Here is a 19,609-nt window from a genome sequence, read left to right as displayed (position 1 = left end):
ACGCAGAATTTTTACCAAACAACGAAAGGCACCATTTTCTGGCGTATGTCTGTATGTTTGTTTGTCTCGTTCTTTGACGTGCCCTACAGCACAAACGGTTTGACGGATTTTAACGTCTGAGGTATCGTTGGATTCGTATAAATTATAAGAATGACATAGGTTACATTTGAAAGCAGTTTGGTGTTTTTTTTATCATTCATGATATTCATATGGTGACTGTGTTTTGTAATTTAAGTATTAGTCTAACACCGTAATAGTTGGAACTGTCAGTCTTCATTAAGCTTCAATCAGATGATACATGTCATTATGTAAGGTTTACATCGTAAGCCCTACTATGTCATTACCATATGGTTGGATGCTTGCAGAATTAAACGCAATCATCAGCCTTGAATTGCGGATTCATTGAGCCTCTGTGATATAAAGACAATTTGCTTTGTAATAAAATAAAGTTTTAAGATGGTCCACAGAAGTAGCAATGCAGCACCATTTAGGACTACTGTCCTTTTCAGGGTTCATTAGGGCCTGTGACCACTAACATCAAATCGGCTCGATTGCTATTTAAACTAAATAAAAGAATATGTATTTCTCAAAGACATAAGGTGTAATGATGATGATCACAGAATAGGAACCATGTCTTAGTAAAAGGGAAACTGCGATTCAAATTGAAGTGGATATCAAAAGGTTTCAATGTAGTATCCAGGCGTAGAATGGCGGCAATTTCACAAGAGTAAATCTTCAGGGGCAAACGTGATAAAAGGCTAATAAACAGGCGGAAACAAATGAATTCTTTTTTGGAAATCGTATTACAGAATTATGAACAATAAAGGGGTGCGGTAAGGAACTACATCCTAAAGTGTTTTCAAGATGACGAACTGACATCCTAATGAAAACGTACTGAACAGTTTTAATATATCTATTCTATCATCCATCTGTTCACCCATTTACCTCACAGACTCATCAGAGTCCACGCGTATAATTTCAAACACCGATTACCCCATAACATACGGTGTTTAACAGCACCCGTGCAAAAATCGATCCCACTTGTTTCGCATAACCACCCAGCGTTTAGCGTACGCAACACCTTGAACCCTTGGCGAGCCACCACGGCCCTGACCTTTCCACCCTATAAATAACAACTCGGACCGCCGGATGCTAACCATGTAATTATTCGCAGGAAGCCCGCAGTAAAACATATAGCGATGGAGCGCGATAGTTCACGGGTAGCGCCCAAGAAGTGCCTTAATAACATTTTAGTCGGCTACGGTATGCCATAATGACACGAAATTTTGGATTACAACCTGAATTTCTGTGGAGAAAATAAGGCGAAACACGTAACTTGGAGCCTATATTTATTTGCATACGCGATAGTTAATGAAATTTTAGTTAGAAAGTTCGTAACATGTCTTTTCGTCAATACGTGGAGGTGATTGCAGTGGACCAAATGCGGTAATGACCAAAAGTTTGATATAGAAAACATGTTAACGCCTACAAATGTATAAACTTATTGTAAAGAGAGAAAAGCAAGTAATTCGTTCAAAAATAGGAGAAATCGTAGTACCATTGTATCTTTTAAAGAGAAGTAGAATTTGAAATTCGTCGCTTATTATTTTTTCTCAAAAATGTTCTGCTTGGATTTAACAACGAGATAAGTTAAATATTAATGACTCAAAACAAATGAACAATGTTATAAGATGGCAGCTATAAATTTCAAATCTGGAGTTGTTTTAATCACAATATTATCCGGTTAATAAATCAGGCGTTATTTCATAAACATTTTGTAAAGAATTAAAAATACATATTTTAGCGACAATTTCACGCCACGATAAGCATTTCGCATGAAGTGTCCAAACGTTATTTTCTCTGAAAATCTAGAGCTTCAGCGTGTAAAATTTAAATAGAAAGTACACGTGATCGAGTGCACAAATAAGGTTTAGTTATCCACAAAATTTTGGTAACCTTTAAAGTCCTAACATGCCCTATGTTTTGTGCGAAAATCTTTGCGATTATTTGTTACTGATACTCAGCTTTTTTTTCATCGTATGCCTTTCTCTAACAATAGATATCTTTTAATAAAAACTTGGCGTTAACATTAAACGAGAAATTCACGCGGTCGGACTTCTCAAATTAGATAGATCAAGTGTTTTCAACCTAAAAACAGCAGTGTTAAGCGCTGCTGTGTTCAGCTTTGAAGGGTTTTGTAAGGGAGACACACTTACAGAAGGCGTTCCAACTTTGTTCCTCGTCTAGGTAGGACTTTCATTTAATCAGTGGTCGATTGCACATGTCCATGAGCGGCAGTTGCCACATACCATCAGATGGACTGCATGTCCCTTCGCTACTTATTTTATAAATCATCAATCAAGTTCATCTATGCCTATCAGCACGTGCGAAGTCCACCGAAGCGCACGACCGCCGCGGGTCAAGGCGCTGAAGCCGTACGCTAAGCCGGCACGCGCAACTCAACGAATGGGCTACGCTGGCCATGACGCGCCAGTCAATGTAAATCGGACAGTTTAATTGGATGTTGGTTGTATATTGTTGGATTTGGTGCGTTTTGAAAACTCGACTGCTATGGTACCACTGTCACACTTATTAAAACAAATGGAGTGTTAAATGTGCATATGTTCTGGTTACTTTCCCTTCTGTCTGGGGTTGAGTAGAGATGCATGCGCGATAGAGACAACTTAAAAACAGATAGATGCTCAAATGCAATTAAAAAAACTAAAGAAGTTTGACTTCTTATGTTCATACATATAATAAATATTGCACGTTTATTTGCTATTTAAAAAAAAGATGTTAATCTTCTTATGTGCATTAAAACAATCAAGATATCAAGCGTATTTGCTATCTCAAGAAAAAACAAATAAGTATAACTTCTCATGTTCATACATACGAGTAAAAACTGCTCATTTATTTTCCATCTCAAAAAAATCTAACGAAGTTTAACTTCTTACGTGCAAACATACATTAATTCAGACTGCTATAATAAAAATTGATAAAAACACCCGCTATTTTAATCCGTGGCATAATATCCACAGCGTTGTATAAACAGAATTTTCTTTCTCGCGAAAACGGCCTTTGTCGGTTCGAGTGGTAAAAGAGCTGACTGGTCACTTGCGGCACTCAGGGTGAGTGCCACCCCCGCGAGGTGCCACCCCTCGGGGAGGGGTGCGACCTTGATTCTCTAGCTTTAAAGTGAGAATACTAGTTTAAGATGAAAGACTCGTTTAGTTAATTTTGTTTTGCGATTTTTAACACTAGTTTAAAATTATGTTTTGTTGATAATTTTAATGTTTTGGAGTTTGTGGATACAAATAGAATCAAGTGACAAGTGATTTTAATTCAATTTATAGGGGAATTTAACCCAAAAAGGGTAAATGGTCAGTTTTTTTACCCCAAAAATATTTAGGGTATTTTTGTGAGAACTGAAGGCGGCATGAATGTGAAAAATCAAATGAAAAATAAATTTTAAAACCTATGTAAGTCAAAGCAGCTACGGAGTCGCTGCTAACCTTGAACATTAAGTTAAACCATTGTATGTAATTTTAGTCTGTCTTATAATTTTGAGCAGAACAATTTTACCGAAAACTAAGACGGAATCCCTCATTTTTATCAAATTCAAAACGTGACAATTTCAACCATGATACATCATCCATTCGCGCAATGGTATAAATTAATCACTTCAATAGAAACATTTATTCTATTAACATGCACGCTCGCCCGAGGGTATAATTGGGCAATCCGCTTACCACCAGACTACCACTAATCCCCCACTCGTGTCTCCGTTCGTGTCGGGACACGTGCCCGGTAAGATTTACACTAGATATTAGGGGTGTGCAAATAATTCGAACTTACGAATTATTCGTTCCGAATCGAATTTTAATATTCGATTCGAAACTCGAATCGAATAATTCGAAAATTCGAATTATTCGAAAGTTCCCGAATAATTCGAAAAATTTCGAATAATTCGAAAATTTTCGAATAATCCGAAAATTTTTGAATAATTCGAATTTTTTCAGGGTTTCTTATTTTCAATTATGGCATGAACTAGGGAAAAGTTGGAAAAAAATTTTTTCACAAAATGCCGACTGCTTGAATAAAAAAATTGTTTTTGTACTTTTTTTTTGACTTTTTCGAATTTTTTAAAAATAGTAAAAATTGAAATTTGGGGATGATCCTATTCTTGTAATGTTAATAAATAACTTATAAAAAAATTGATGGTAAAAATATTGATTGCCTTTTTTTACGGCACTTCAAAAAATTACCTGAAATTCATGCTTCTAGACTAGAATACCCCCTTAATTCGCAAATTATTCGAAAACTTTCGAATTATTCGAAATTTTTACGAATTATTCGAAATTTTTCGAATTATTCAAATTTTTTCGAATTATTCGAAGAATTTCGAATAATTCGAAATTCGAATTATTCGATTCGAATTTCGAATCGAATATTGATATTCGATTCGATTCGATTCGAACGATATTCGCACACCCCTACTAGATATAATTACACATGTCGTCAAGTGACGGATGACAACTGCTTAGTTTACATATAGTGGTGAAGAAAGTTTCTTTTTCATATAAATGCTTTTGCTTTAAAGAAATTAAGTCTTTGTGGGTTTCCAAAAAGGGACTGCAAGTTAAAGCACGTGAGGCGATCAGTAGTACAAAATCAAAGGGATGTTTAAGACAAGCTTGAGGGAGTATGCTTATAAGGTTTAATAAAATTGTTGATTATATTTAAAAAAATGAGCTTTACTACATAGTAGAAAATATATGAATTGACTTTTTGTAAATGGCCCATAGTACCACAAAAAATATATTATCATATCGCGAATAAAAATCAGTCAATGAATACAAAAATCCAGATATTTTTTCGTTAGAAAGCTTTTGGAATGTCATTGCAATTAGGCAATATTTCTAGTTCTTATTTTGTCTCAATGGCTGTGTAGCTTATTGTATATTGCTATAGAAATCTTCACAAATCACCAGTGTACGTCACTATAACATTCGCGACGCCATGTGACCGCGGCTTTGTAGTGACGTAGGTGTGTATATTTCTTTTAATTACACTTATATTGAGTACTTAACAGCTCACGAGGCTAGGCACGGATAATATACAAAAAATACATTACTGAAGTTATACTACTTTAGTAACTTTAAAGGAAAAAAGTGGTAAACCGGGTTTAAGGAAAAAGTATATTATAAGGATAACCCAGTAGAATCACTAGAATTACAATAAATGATTTGCAAAAACAATACATATTTATATGTTACATTTTACGAAAAATAATTAGTGCATGCAAATATTAGTATTAAAATAATGAAAGTATACTGCGTTAGTCATTAAAATTAATTAATAATAATAATTGTTGAAAAAATATTCACCTTTTACCTTAAAACTACTTTCTAACTGTATCTTAATAAATCCTATAAAATTTACTGACAAATCAGGACTTAAATCGATCTAAAATAAAATTTTGCACAAGTGCTTTATACAGGGTGCGGCGTGGGTACTTCCTTATATAGAAAAATAAAAAATCTTAAATTTTAATCCTTTATTTGATAATATAGAGGTACATTTGAATTTAAGTTCAATTACTCCTTGATATCTTGAAGACCAGCGATGTTTTCAAAACATTACGAGCGTGGAAATTGGTAGCTTCTTTACTTTTTCCATACCAGCAAGAATTGTTCTTCAGCTAACCCAGACTCTTTGGAGATATGATTGATATATCAAAGACTGAAGATATCTTCATATACTTTTTGGTAAAATGAGATCTACCATCAGGCAAGGTGATGCTTAGGGCTCAAGTCAGAGTTCAAAACTTGTATACAGGTGAGCTGTTTGAAAAACATCGATAGCGTGATTCAGAATACATGTAACGCCATCTCTTGCCGAAATGCAAACAGTCGCTGCAATATAATCGCAGGATTCTACCCGGCGAGCTGGCCACTCCGATCACTTTTTTTGAAAAATACTAAACAAATCGTATATAAATTGTAAGCTGCGCCTTTTCGAATGCTGAGGGCATCTGGGAAGACTATTGATTGGTGCGTATTGTCCGATTCAAGTAATCCCACGCCGCCTGTACATATAACGTACACGAGTACTAAGAATAATTTAAAATTCATCTCAGAAATATCATCACATCATATCTTTTGATTTCCATACTTAAACAGTGAAATTATTTTTTTTTTATGTATATTATTTAAACCTAGTGATAAGGCAGACAGGCTACCTGATGGAAAGTAATCACCGTCGCCTATGGACATTTGCAACATCAGGGGAACCAAAACATCTCCGACTTTAAAGGAGAGCTGTTTGTTCACTTAAGACATAATTTCTGTCCTATTCTATTACCGTCCCACTGCCGGGCTGACACCGAACAAGATGGGTTTAAACCATAGTTCATCGCGTTGGTCCAAATGACCAGTTTTTAAAACTATTTTTTTTGAACTCCTTCTTAATTTAGTTTGTGCAATCCACTTAAATTTCAAGATAAAAAGGAATGTAGATTATTTTCAATACTACATGACCAAATGATTGTTTTTTGTAATTTGTCGTGTTATGAATGGTTGTTTGTGTTAGTGTATGCTAACAGTACTTACCTGTATATTATTCAATTTTTTTCTCGCGTTGTGTTAGAAGTTTACATTATATGGTGTCAATACTTACCAGGGGACCATATGATAACCTATTCTTTGTCGTACGCTCGTTATTAATAATCACTATCCAATGTTTTGTCTAAAGACTGAAACTTGTCAATACTTAACTAGTCTTCGTACACTTTCACTTGATAGTAAATGGCGTTGAACGAAATCAAAATAAATAAAAAAAAAACATTTTGACAAAAAGTGGACCTGCCTGATTTGCGAATTAAGGTATGGATATGTATTTTTTAACTTTTTTAACATATATGTATGTATGTATGACATATACAGGTCTATTTAGTTAATCAGTGTTGGGGTAGTATTGTTTATATTGTTATTCGGAGTTAATGAACCTTAAAATGTAGTTGTCTCTTAGGATTCTAGGTTAGTCGGTATTAGTGTAGTTTGGTTGTGTATATTGTAATGTCGGAACACTTTAAGAGTCTATATCAAAATATGATGTTAGTATAATAACAATTTATATAAGTATATAGACTAAGTAGTTAGTCTTAGCACACTTCAGTAGTATGCACAGTTAGTAGCAATCGCTATCGTAGCACTGGCCCACTTTAACAATGTATAGGCCGCGCCAAACTGCTAGTCCGCTCCGAATATAGCATTGGAAGACAGCGCGGGACAATTCGCTGTCCGCTTTCGCCCGTGGGCATATGGTTGCGTTAGCGTGCCCTTACGTTACGGAGTATACGCTAACTAAACCTGCGCGCTACAAGTTGCGGACTAGAAGTTTGGCGCGGGCTACACCCAGCTAGCAGCAGCTGAGACTCACCACATCCCCCCAGACGGGCTGGAAGTCCCGCTGCAGGTCGCCGGCGGGCGGCTTGCCGGGCTTGGCGCTGCGGTCGAACCACGGCAGCGGCGGGGAGTCCTCGTCCGACGACACCTGCGGGGATATACGATAAGTGTTAAATGCAGTAGAAAAGGCACAGCCTAGTGGGTAAGAAACTCGGCCTCTCGATCGAGGGGCCCGAAGTTCAAATCCCAGGCACGCACCTCTGATTTTCCAGAGTTATGTGCGTGTTAGAAATTAATTATCACTTGCTTAACGGTGAAGGAAAACATCGTGAGGAAACCTGCATACCTGAAAGATTTATAAGAAAAACAACTCGAAGGTATGTGAAGTCTACCAATACGCATTTGTCCAGCGCGGCGGACTATGGCCTAGTCCTTCTCATTATGATAGGAGACCCGTGCCCAGCAGTGGGACAGTAATGGGTCGATGATGATGATATGATATGGGTGAGTTACGTGTAAGAGACAGCCCTACACGTTAAGGCTGCATCGCGCAGCCCTACACCGTGCTCACGCTGCATCGTGTCTTCGCGGAACGGTCAATGCTGACGAGGCGCGTCGCTCGTGCAGATGGCCGTCCGCCATGGCAACAGTTCACCTCCATCGCGGAAAGTGACTCTACCTATCATACGTATATATATTTGTGTAAATGTAACAAACATTTGTGTAAAATTTAAATAAAATTATTAATTCTTTCGTGAAATAGACTTTTCGATTCTTTCCTTGACGCCCAGCTCCCATAACTGGGGTTTAAACATGGCACAGATGTGGGCGTGTACTTATAGATGTATATGTATAAGAAGTTTTACTTCTCTCATGTAATTATGAATAATAAAAACAGTAAAATACTTTACTGTTTTTATTATTGTAAACGCTACTATAGGATGAAATAAGAAAAAAAAACACGAGGTAAGATAAAGGACGGTAGTCGAAATAGTTATATTTATTTATAACAGGAAATAAGAAATGTACAAAAGTAGTAAATAGTATAATAGTAATGATTGTTATTGTTCAAAATTACAATGAATATGTTGCGGACACACAAAGTTGTGTTGCAAATCAATCTACATGTAAGTATGTGAGCGTTCACAGACAAAATCGATATGTTACCTTAACATTTTGATAAACAGAATAAGAGAAAATTCGTAATCTCATCGTAGTATCACTCATTTTCCTCAACTTAAGAAACTTGATCGTCTCTAAAATTAAAAAAATAATAATAATCGAAAATGTTTGATTAATTACTGGCAATATACATAATACAAACCTTGGCGATATTGGGTGATGATTGTGAGCGATTGAGCCCAGTGGCCCCGGGACTGTCGGTGGGCGACACCATGTACACATCGCCTTCTTCCTCCTGCAAACGTTTGCATGATTAGAGAAGTTTTATTGGTTATTTATTAGGTTATTATGTAGTTATCAAGACCGAATGCCCGAGGTCAGTACTATTACCGTGACCTTATCTCTAGTTTTAGTTTTCTCACCTTGGTTGGTACGATCACTGTGTCCATCCACACATTTAGTCTCTGGCCTACGTTATACCTAATGAAGTTCAATCTTTTATCAACTTGTCCTGCTCGATACTTTCACTGTGGCTGTGGATGGCTTTTGTTCCAACCAGAGAAGCTCAGTTAAACTTCGCTTCGAGGTGAAGTTACTCCAGCCCCCACCCCCTCACCTTGTCCCGGTGCGGCTTGTTCTGTTCCTGGGCCTCGGCGAGCTTCCGCTTCCGTTCGAGCTCCATGATCTCTCTGACTACACCTGCGCACAACAACTTCAGAGCGTACAAGAAGTATGACGCGGACTATACCGGCTCACCTTGTCCCGGTGCGGCTTCTTCTTGTCGCGGGCCTCGGCGAGCTTCCTCTTGCGCTCGAGCTCCATGAGCTCCCGCTGGCGGTCGAGCTGCTGCTTCTGCGCCATCACGGCGTCGATGCCGCGCGCTCTGCTGTACACACCCAACACCCCCTCACCTTGTCCCGGTGCGGCTTCTTCTTGTCGCGGGCCTCGGCGAGCTTCCTCTTGCGCTCGAGCTCCATGAGCTCCCGCTGGCGGTCGAGCTGCTGCTTCTGCGCCATCACGGCGTCGATGCCGCGCGCTCTGCTGTACACACCCAACACCCCCTCACCTTGTCCCGGTGCGGCTTCTTCTTGTCGCGGGCCTCGGCGAGCTTCCTCTTGCGCTCGAGCTCCATGAGCTCCCGCTGGCGGTCGAGCTGCTGCTTCTGCGCCATCACGGCGTCGATGCCGCGCGCTCTGCTGTACACACCCAACACCCCCTCACCTTGTCCCGGTGCGGCTTCTTCTTGTCGCGGGCCTCGGCGAGCTTCCTCTTGCGCTCGAGCTCCATGAGCTCCCGCTGGCGGTCGAGCTGCTGCTTCTGCGCCATCACGGCGTCGATGCCGCGCGCTCTGCTGTACACACCCAACACCCCCTCACCTTGTCCCGGTGCGGCTTCTTCTTGTCGCGGGCCTCGGCGAGCTTCCTCTTGCGCTCGAGCTCCATGAGCTCCCGCTGGCGGTCGAGCTGCTGCTTCTGCGCCATCACGGCGTCGATGCCGCGCGCTCTGCTGTACACACCCAACACCCCCTCACCTTGTCCCGGTGCGGCTTCTTCTTGTCGCGGGCCTCGGCGAGCTTCCTCTTGCGCTCGAGCTCCATGAGCTCCCGCTGGCGGTCGAGCTGCTGCTTCTGCGCCATCACGGCGTCGATGCCGCGCGCTCTGCTGTACACACCCAACACCCCCTCACCTTGTCCCGGTGCGGCTTCTTCTTGTCGCGGGCCTCGGCGAGCTTCCTCTTGCGCTCGAGCTCCATGAGCTCCCGCTGGCGGTCGAGCTGCTGCTTCTGCGCCATCACGGCGTCGATGCCGCGCGCTCTGCTGTACACACCCAACACCCCCTCACCTTGTCCCGGTGCGGCTTCTTCTTGTCGCGGGCCTCGGCGAGCTTCCTCTTGCGCTCGAGCTCCATGAGCTCCCGCTGGCGGTCGAGCTGCTGCTTCTGCGCCATCACGGCGTCGATGCCGCGCGCTCTGCTGTACACACCCAACACCCCCTCACCTTGTCCCGGTGCGGCTTCTTCTTGTCGCGGGCCTCGGCGAGCTTCCTCTTGCGCTCGAGCTCCATGAGCTCCCGCTGGCGGTCGAGCTGCTGCTTCTGCGCCATCACGGCGTCGATGCCGCGCGCTCTGCTGTACACACCCAACACCCCCTCACCTTGTCCCGGTGCGGCTTCTTCTTGTCGCGGGCCTCGGCGAGCTTCCTCTTGCGCTCGAGCTCCATGAGCTCCCGCTGGCGGTCGAGCTGCTGCTTCTGCGCCATCACGGCGTCGATGCCGCGCGCTCTGCTGTACACACCCAACACCCCCTCACCTTGTCCCGGTGCGGCTTCTTCTTGTCGCGGGCCTCGGCGAGCTTCCTCTTGCGCTCGAGCTCCATGAGCTCCCGCTGGCGGTCGAGCTGCTGCTTCTGCGCCATCACGGCGTCGATGCCGCGCGCTCTGCTGTACACACCCAACACCCCCTCACCTTGTCCCGGTGCGGCTTCTTCTTGTCGCGGGCCTCGGCGAGCTTCCTCTTGCGCTCGAGCTCCATGAGCTCCCGCTGGCGGTCGAGCTGCTGCTTCTGCGCCATCACGGCGTCGATGCCGCGCGCTCTGCTGTACACACCCAACACCCCCTCACCTTGTCCCGGTGCGGCTTCTTCTTGTCGCGGGCCTCGGCGAGCTTCCTCTTGCGCTCGAGCTCCATGAGCTCCCGCTGGCGGTCGAGCTGCTGCTTCTGCGCCATCACGGCGTCGATGCCGCGCGCTCTGCTGTACACACCCAACACCCCCTCACCTTGTCCCGGTGCGGCTTCTTCTTGTCGCGGGCCTCGGCGAGCTTCCTCTTGCGCTCGAGCTCCATGAGCTCCCGCTGGCGGTCGAGCTGCTGCTTCTGCGCCATCACGGCGTCGATGCCGCGCGCTCTGCTGTACACACCCAACACCCCCTCACCTTGTCCCGGTGCGGCTTCTTCTTGTCGCGGGCCTCGGCGAGCTTCCTCTTGCGCTCGAGCTCCATGAGCTCCCGCTGGCGGTCGAGCTGCTGCTTCTGCGCCATCACGGCGTCGATGCCGCGCGCTCTGCTGTACACACCCAACACCCCCTCACCTTGTCCCGGTGCGGCTTCTTCTTGTCGCGGGCCTCGGCGAGCTTCCTCTTGCGCTCGAGCTCCATGAGCTCCCGCTGGCGGTCGAGCTGCTGCTTCTGCGCCATCACGGCGTCGATGCCGCGCGCTCTGCTGTACACACCCAACACCCCCTCACCTTGTCCCGGTGCGGCTTCTTCTTGTCGCGGGCCTCGGCGAGCTTCCTCTTGCGCTCGAGCTCCATGAGCTCCCGCTGGCGGTCGAGCTGCTGCTTCTGCGCCATCACGGCGTCGATGCCGCGCGCTCTGCTGTACACACCCAACACCCCCTCACCTTGTCCCGGTGCGGCTTCTTCTTGTCGCGGGCCTCGGCGAGCTTCCTCTTGCGCTCGAGCTCCATGAGCTCCCGCTGGCGGTCGAGCTGCTGCTTCTGCGCCATCACGGCGTCGATGCCGCGCGCTCTGCTGTACACACCCAACACCCCCTCACCTTGTCCCGGTGCGGCTTCTTCTTGTCGCGGGCCTCGGCGAGCTTCCTCTTGCGCTCGAGCTCCATGAGCTCCCGCTGGCGGTCGAGCTGCTGCTTCTGCGCCATCACGGCGTCGATGCCGCGCGCTCTGCTGTACACACCCAACACCCCCTCACCTTGTCCCGGTGCGGCTTCTTCTTGTCGCGGGCCTCGGCGAGCTTCCTCTTGCGCTCGAGCTCCATGAGCTCCCGCTGGCGGTCGAGCTGCTGCTTCTGCGCCATCACGGCGTCGATGCCGCGCGCTCTGCTGTACACACCCAACACCCCCTCACCTTGTCCCGGTGCGGCTTCTTCTTGTCGCGGGCCTCGGCGAGCTTCCTCTTGCGCTCGAGCTCCATGAGCTCCCGCTGGCGGTCGAGCTGCTGCTTCTGCGCCATCACGGCGTCGATGCCGCGCGCTCTGCTGTACACACCCAACACCCCCTCACCTTGTCCCGGTGCGGCTTCTTCTTGTCGCGGGCCTCGGCGAGCTTCCTCTTGCGCTCGAGCTCCATGAGCTCCCGCTGGCGGTCGAGCTGCTGCTTCTGCGCCATCACGGCGTCGATGCCGCGCGCTCTGCTGTACACACCCAACACCCCCTCACCTTGTCCCGGTGCGGCTTCTTCTTGTCGCGGGCCTCGGCGAGCTTCCTCTTGCGCTCGAGCTCCATGAGCTCCCGCTGGCGGTCGAGCTGCTGCTTCTGCGCCATCACGGCGTCGATGCCGCGCGCTCTGCTGTACACACCCAACACCCCCTCACCTTGTCCCGGTGCGGCTTCTTCTTGTCGCGGGCCTCGGCGAGCTTCCTCTTGCGCTCGAGCTCCATGAGCTCCCGCTGGCGGTCGAGCTGCTGCTTCTGCGCCATCACGGCGTCGATGCCGCGCGCTCTGCTGTACACACCCAACACCCCCTCACCTTGTCCCGGTGCGGCTTCTTCTTGTCGCGGGCCTCGGCGAGCTTCCTCTTGCGCTCGAGCTCCATGAGCTCCCGCTGGCGGTCGAGCTGCTGCTTCTGCGCCATCACGGCGTCGATGCCGCGCGCTCTGCTGTACACACCCAACACCCCCTCACCTTGTCCCGGTGCGGCTTCTTCTTGTCGCGGGCCTCGGCGAGCTTCCTCTTGCGCTCGAGCTCCATGAGCTCCCGCTGGCGGTCGAGCTGCTGCTTCTGCGCCATCACGGCGTCGATGCCGCGCGCTCTGCTGTACACACCCAACACCCCCTCACCTTGTCCCGGTGCGGCTTCTTCTTGTCGCGGGCCTCGGCGAGCTTCCTCTTGCGCTCGAGCTCCATGAGCTCCCGCTGGCGGTCGAGCTGCTGCTTCTGCGCCATCACGGCGTCGATGCCGCGCGCTCTGCTGTACACACCCAACACCCCCTCACCTTGTCCCGGTGCGGCTTCTTCTTGTCGCGGGCCTCGGCGAGCTTCCTCTTGCGCTCGAGCTCCATGAGCTCCCGCTGGCGGTCGAGCTGCTGCTTCTGCGCCATCACGGCGTCGATGCCGCGCGCTCTGCTGTACACACCCAACACCCCCTCACCTTGTCCCGGTGCGGCTTCTTCTTGTCGCGGGCCTCGGCGAGCTTCCTCTTGCGCTCGAGCTCCATGAGCTCCCGCTGGCGGTCGAGCTGCTGCTTCTGCGCCATCACGGCGTCGATGCCGCGCGCTCTGCTGTACACACCCAACACCCCCTCACCTTGTCCCGGTGCGGCTTCTTCTTGTCGCGGGCCTCGGCGAGCTTCCTCTTGCGCTCGAGCTCCATGAGCTCCCGCTGGCGGTCGAGCTGCTGCTTCTGCGCCATCACGGCGTCGATGCCGCGCGCTCTGCTGTACACACCCAACACCCCCTCACCTTGTCCCGGTGCGGCTTCTTCTTGTCGCGGGCCTCGGCGAGCTTCCTCTTGCGCTCGAGCTCCATGAGCTCCCGCTGGCGGTCGAGCTGCTGCTTCTGCGCCATCACGGCGTCGATGCCGCGCGCTCTGCTGTACACACCCAACACCCCCTCACCTTGTCCCGGTGCGGCTTCTTCTTGTCGCGGGCCTCGGCGAGCTTCCTCTTGCGCTCGAGCTCCATGAGCTCCCGCTGGCGGTCGAGCTGCTGCTTCTGCGCCATCACGGCGTCGATGCCGCGCGCTCTGCTGTACACACCCAACACCCCCTCACCTTGTCCCGGTGCGGCTTCTTCTTGTCGCGGGCCTCGGCGAGCTTCCTCTTGCGCTCGAGCTCCATGAGCTCCCGCTGGCGGTCGAGCTGCTGCTTCTGCGCCATCACGGCGTCGATGCCGCGCGCTCTGCTGTACACACCCAACACCCCCTCACCTTGTCCCGGTGCGGCTTCTTCTTGTCGCGGGCCTCGGCGAGCTTCCTCTTGCGCTCGAGCTCCATGAGCTCCCGCTGGCGGTCGAGCTGCTGCTTCTGCGCCATCACGGCGTCGATGCCGCGCGCTCTGCTGTACACACCCAACACCCCCTCACCTTGTCCCGGTGCGGCTTCTTCTTGTCGCGGGCCTCGGCGAGCTTCCTCTTGCGCTCGAGCTCCATGAGCTCCCGCTGGCGGTCGAGCTGCTGCTTCTGCGCCATCACGGCGTCGATGCCGCGCGCTCTGCTGTACACACCCAACACCCCCTCACCTTGTCCCGGTGCGGCTTCTTCTTGTCGCGGGCCTCGGCGAGCTTCCTCTTGCGCTCGAGCTCCATGAGCTCCCGCTGGCGGTCGAGCTGCTGCTTCTGCGCCATCACGGCGTCGATGCCGCGCGCTCTGCTGTACACACCCAACACCCCCTCACCTTGTCCCGGTGCGGCTTCTTCTTGTCGCGGGCCTCGGCGAGCTTCCTCTTGCGCTCGAGCTCCATGAGCTCCCGCTGGCGGTCGAGCTGCTGCTTCTGCGCCATCACGGCGTCGATGCCGCGCGCTCTGCTGTACACACCCAACACCCCCTCACCTTGTCCCGGTGCGGCTTCTTCTTGTCGCGGGCCTCGGCGAGCTTCCTCTTGCGCTCGAGCTCCATGAGCTCCCGCTGGCGGTCGAGCTGCTGCTTCTGCGCCATCACGGCGTCGATGCCGCGCGCTCTGCTGTACACACCCAACACCCCCTCACCTTGTCCCGGTGCGGCTTCTTCTTGTCGCGGGCCTCGGCGAGCTTCCTCTTGCGCTCGAGCTCCATGAGCTCCCGCTGGCGGTCGAGCTGCTGCTTCTGCGCCATCACGGCGTCGATGCCGCGCGCTCTGCTGTACACACCCAACACCCCCTCACCTTGTCCCGGTGCGGCTTCTTCTTGTCGCGGGCCTCGGCGAGCTTCCTCTTGCGCTCGAGCTCCATGAGCTCCCGCTGGCGGTCGAGCTGCTGCTTCTGCGCCATCACGGCGTCGATGCCGCGCGCTCTGCTGTACACACCCAACACCCCCTCACCTTGTCCCGGTGCGGCTTCTTCTTGTCGCGGGCCTCGGCGAGCTTCCTCTTGCGCTCGAGCTCCATGAGCTCCCGCTGGCGGTCGAGCTGCTGCTTCTGCGCCATCACGGCGTCGATGCGCGCGCGCTTGGCCGCCACCTCGCGCGCTGCGGCTTGCCGCTGACGCTCCGCACGATCCGCTGTACACACACACACACTTCGTTTAGTAATAATCAGAGAAAGAAAAGCTGTACACTTGGTTTAATAATATACAGGGTCTGTCGTTAATAATGGATAACCCGTAAACTGGAGTTGGTTTGGATGTGAAACTGTAAGAAAATCGTATCTTCTTGCCAGGGATTCTAACCATGTGAAAATGGCGTAGCCTTTTATACTTTTTTATAAATTTCCCTACTTTTTTCATTTATTCAGTTGCCATTTCATCAAATTTAGGTATTTCTGTGTGATATTTTTAGTATTATACTCCTGAAGACGTGTATTATCTAATTTTAGTACAATTTACAGGTGTTTTTAGCGTTAAATATTATCAAAATCGTCTTTTTATGCCTTTTTTAAACTATTTTTTTCTTTATCTCAACTTTTGATAATTTACTGTGAAAAAAAAAGTACGGCGCTATAGCTGCCCATGATCTTAATAAATTGTCTAGTATGTGTAGATTCTAAAAAGGTATTACAATGTGTACTTTACAAGCAATATTAAGTTACAGGAGCGAGATCATAATCAAGGTCAGAATTTTGATTTTCCAAGTATTTTTATAAATGTTTATAAAACTTCGTCATAATGATTTTATTCTACCAAGATTCTTTACACAAACACTATCGGGCCACTAATAAGGATTTTCAGAAGAAAAAGAGGTTGTTTTTAGTAAAAAAAATATTTTATCAATAACTTAAACTAAATGCTCGAAGTGCCCTCCGCCGGCAGAAATACACGCTCTACATCGCCTAATAAAAGATCTTTTAATCCGACGCGCATAACCAGCTTCTTCAATTTTACTTGCTGCTACTTGAATGCGCGCACGCAAATCTTCTACAGTATTTATTGCTTACAAAACAATGTCCGTAAATGAGAGCTAAGTCGTCAGTATCACCACAATTCCAAATCACAAGGCAAATCAAAATCCGATATTAGAAAGCAGTAACAAATTGATGAAAGTAATGAAAATAAGAGCACATGCGATTGTCAAAATCACACTAAGATGTGTACACTCTACAATCAGGAGCGCGCCAAAAACATGCTAATCTTTTCACACACCGTGAGTGTGAAAGGGACAACAACAACAACAATGACCATCAATCGTTCGATGATTCTTTTTTCGAATAAACTTGTCGCAAAATGTTTGTCGCATAATTTTAAATTTGAACACTTTTATTACATTATTACCATGAAGTTATGATATTTTTTTTACTTAAAACAGCCTGTTTTTTTTTCTTAAAAATCTTTATTAGTGGCCCGATAGTGTTTGTGTAAAGAATCTTGGTAGAATAAAATCATTATGACGAAGTTTTATAAACATTTATAAAAATACTTGGAAAATCAAAATTCTGACCTTGATTATGATCTCGCTCCTGTAACTTAATATTGCTTGTAAAGTACACATTGTAATACCTTTTTAGAATCTACACATACTAGACAATTTATTAAGATCATGGGCAGCTATAGCGCCGTACTTTTTTTTTCACAGTAAATTATCAAAAGTTGAGATAAAGAAAAAAATAGTTTAAAAAAGGCATAAAAAGACGATTTTGATAATATTTAACGCTAAAAACACCTGTAAATTGTACTAAAATTAGATAATACACGTCTTCAGGAGTATAATACTAAAAATATCACACAGAAATACCTAAATTTGATGAAATGGCAACTGAATAAATGAAAAAAGTAGGGAAATTTATAAAAAAGTATAAAAGGCTACGCCATTTTCACATGGTTAGAATCCCTGGCAAGAAGATACGATTTTCTTACAGTTTCACATCCAAACCAACTCCAGTTTACGGGTTATCCATTATTAACGACAGACCCTGTAGAATAATAATAATATAGAATAGAGGTTTCACACTGGAAGTGCTGGCACAAGTGAAAACTTTCGAAACTTAACCTGAGTGATAAAATATAATAAAAAATGAAACAGACATTTCGAATTTTGCAGTTTAGGTTTACCGTCTTATGAATTTTCGATCAGGCCACGTGTCCTACCGCGAATTTAGCATTTTTTACCTATCACAAAAAGTGAGGCCTCCAATGAAGTTTTCACTTCAAAATATTAATTTCTTCCTCTTCAGTATACAATGATACCTAAATATTATAAAAAATAAAAAAAAGATTACTATTTTTTCAAAATTCCTGTACCTTTTTTGCATTAGCCCATAAACTTCACTTTACTTTTAAATTGACTTCATAATCAATCCTTAGATAGTTATCTAAACATCCACAGATGTTACTGACAAATCAAACGCGTAATCTTATTTTCTTGCAATGAAACACAATAGGTCTACACCATCACAAGATTCGCTCTAAAAAATTATCAATCTTACAATTTCAAATTCTGCTTATCTCCAAGAGCTACCAAAAGGTGTTTAATGTTTTTATACAGAAAATATATAAAATGAAGTGCTAGAAATGCAGCTGGTGCTCGTCCAGCTGCTCTCGGGGCTCCGGACCCCTCGCTCCTGTACACACACGCCCAGCTTACCGGCGTCGGGTCCGGGCGCCTGCTCCTTGACGATGGCGTCGGCCAGCCGCTCCGCCTCCTCGCGCTCGCGGCGCTGGTACTCGTCCAGCTGCTCGCGGAGGCTCTGGTTCTCTTGCTCCTGTCAAATGTAGAATAATATGTTTAATTGATTAATTTCAAGAGAAACTTTACTTCTATCGAGTCTATAACAAAAGTTTGTAAGTGTTATATTTCTATATTATAATATAGTATCGTTTTATATTTTGGCTGCTAAAATAGATTGAGGAAGAAAAATAAGCTTCTACATGCCACAATGACCAGATATGGTTGACTCCTGTGGTTGAAAGTTTTGAACTTAAGTATTTACATTTCGATATCTGTTTCAGATAGGTTATTTTTGCGTACTTGAATGTCAACAATCATGTCAATCTTAGTGAAGTTTTTTGGGAATTTAGCAAAGTAAATTAGTGTAGTTGTTCGAGTTAGCGTTGTGTGTGTGTGCGCGTGTGTCTCACCATGTCGTACCTACCACTCATCATGTCGTACATTATCATCAATTATCTATTGTGTTCAGTGTGTGTGTGTGTGTGTGTGTGTGTGTAGCTCACCATGTCGTACTGCTTGTTCTCGAGCTGCATGAGCTGCGAGATGATCTCCTGCTCGCGCAGCTGGAACACGGCGCGCAGCTCCGCGCGCTGCTCCGCCGAGCGCTGCGCCTGCAGCTTCTCCCAGTCCTGCGCACACCACGTTATATATGAACCATGACACTCCGCGACAAACTTCTAGTCCGCTCTATATTCGGAGTTAACTGAAACTAGTCGCGTCGCCATGCGCCTGTACATGCGCCTCACGTACATCACGTTACTATGTAAAGTGCGGAGAAATATCATTTCATTTGTAAATGATTTAAAAACTACATTTTTTTAATATTTTTCAATCACGAAAATAGATGACAGCGACAATTTCAATTGTCAAAACTGGTTACATTTTCTTGTTAGGAGTGAGTAATCTTTACTAATCTATTTGCATTAATAAACACAAAATAAATGTTAAAGCATGTCCAATCTCCCACTCATCCAGAACCCATCCTCCTGCCAATCCAGCATCAGTCCAGCTGTAATTGCAGAACGACTGACCTGTTCAGCCTCGATCCGCTGCATCTCCAGCGTGAGCGAGGTGTCCGCGATGCGCTTCTGCTCGTCCAGTATCATCGCCATGTTGCGGGCTCGCTCCTCGTACAGTTGAACCGCCGCCACCTAACACAGATATTGACTAATGAACAAAAAATCCAAGAATCTTTGAAATTATACCTCTTTTGGCGCATTTGAAAAAATGTTAGTTAAGATGGCACGGAATAGCGCATTGATGTAACACATTTCATGATTTTATATTTTTATTGTAATATAGGAGTAGCAGACGAGCATGCAGTCCAACTGACCAACTGTCTAAACGA

The 19,609-nt window shown here is 46.5% G+C and overlaps 1 protein-coding gene across 2 annotated transcripts in view; it reads right to left on the bottom strand.

The window, feature by feature from the left end:
- Positions 1-19,609, bottom strand: part of LOC140745250 (ubiquitin carboxyl-terminal hydrolase 8) — a 47,782-nt gene that overhangs the window by 21,133 nt on the left and 7,040 nt on the right. Inside the window, exons 9-14 of one of the 2 annotated variants that reach the window (XM_073076993.1) lie at positions 19,293-19,412; positions 18,765-18,890; positions 18,178-18,295; positions 15,485-15,663; positions 8,731-8,823; positions 7,441-7,554 (exon numbers count right to left, since the gene is read on the bottom strand). In XM_073076993.1, the coding sequence (XP_072933094.1) occupies positions 7,441-7,554; positions 8,731-8,823; positions 15,485-15,663; positions 18,178-18,295; positions 18,765-18,890; positions 19,293-19,412 (750 nt within the window). Of the gene's footprint in view, positions 1-1,483; positions 1,486-7,436; positions 7,555-8,730; positions 8,824-9,284; positions 9,398-15,484; positions 15,664-18,177; positions 18,296-18,764; positions 18,891-19,292; positions 19,413-19,609 lie in introns of those variants that run through there. The other variant, XM_073076994.1, reaches the window with a different exon arrangement.

This window comes from Epargyreus clarus, unplaced genomic scaffold, assembly GCF_041222505.1.
Source record: "Epargyreus clarus isolate Ecla_fem2 unplaced genomic scaffold, WU_Ecla_fem_2.2 ptg000010l, whole genome shotgun sequence".
In the NCBI taxonomy this organism is placed as follows: Eukaryota; Metazoa; Arthropoda; class Insecta; order Lepidoptera; family Hesperiidae; genus Epargyreus; species Epargyreus clarus.
Note: the sequence above shows the minus strand (reverse complement) of the source record. Positions and strands in the feature narration are given on the sequence as shown.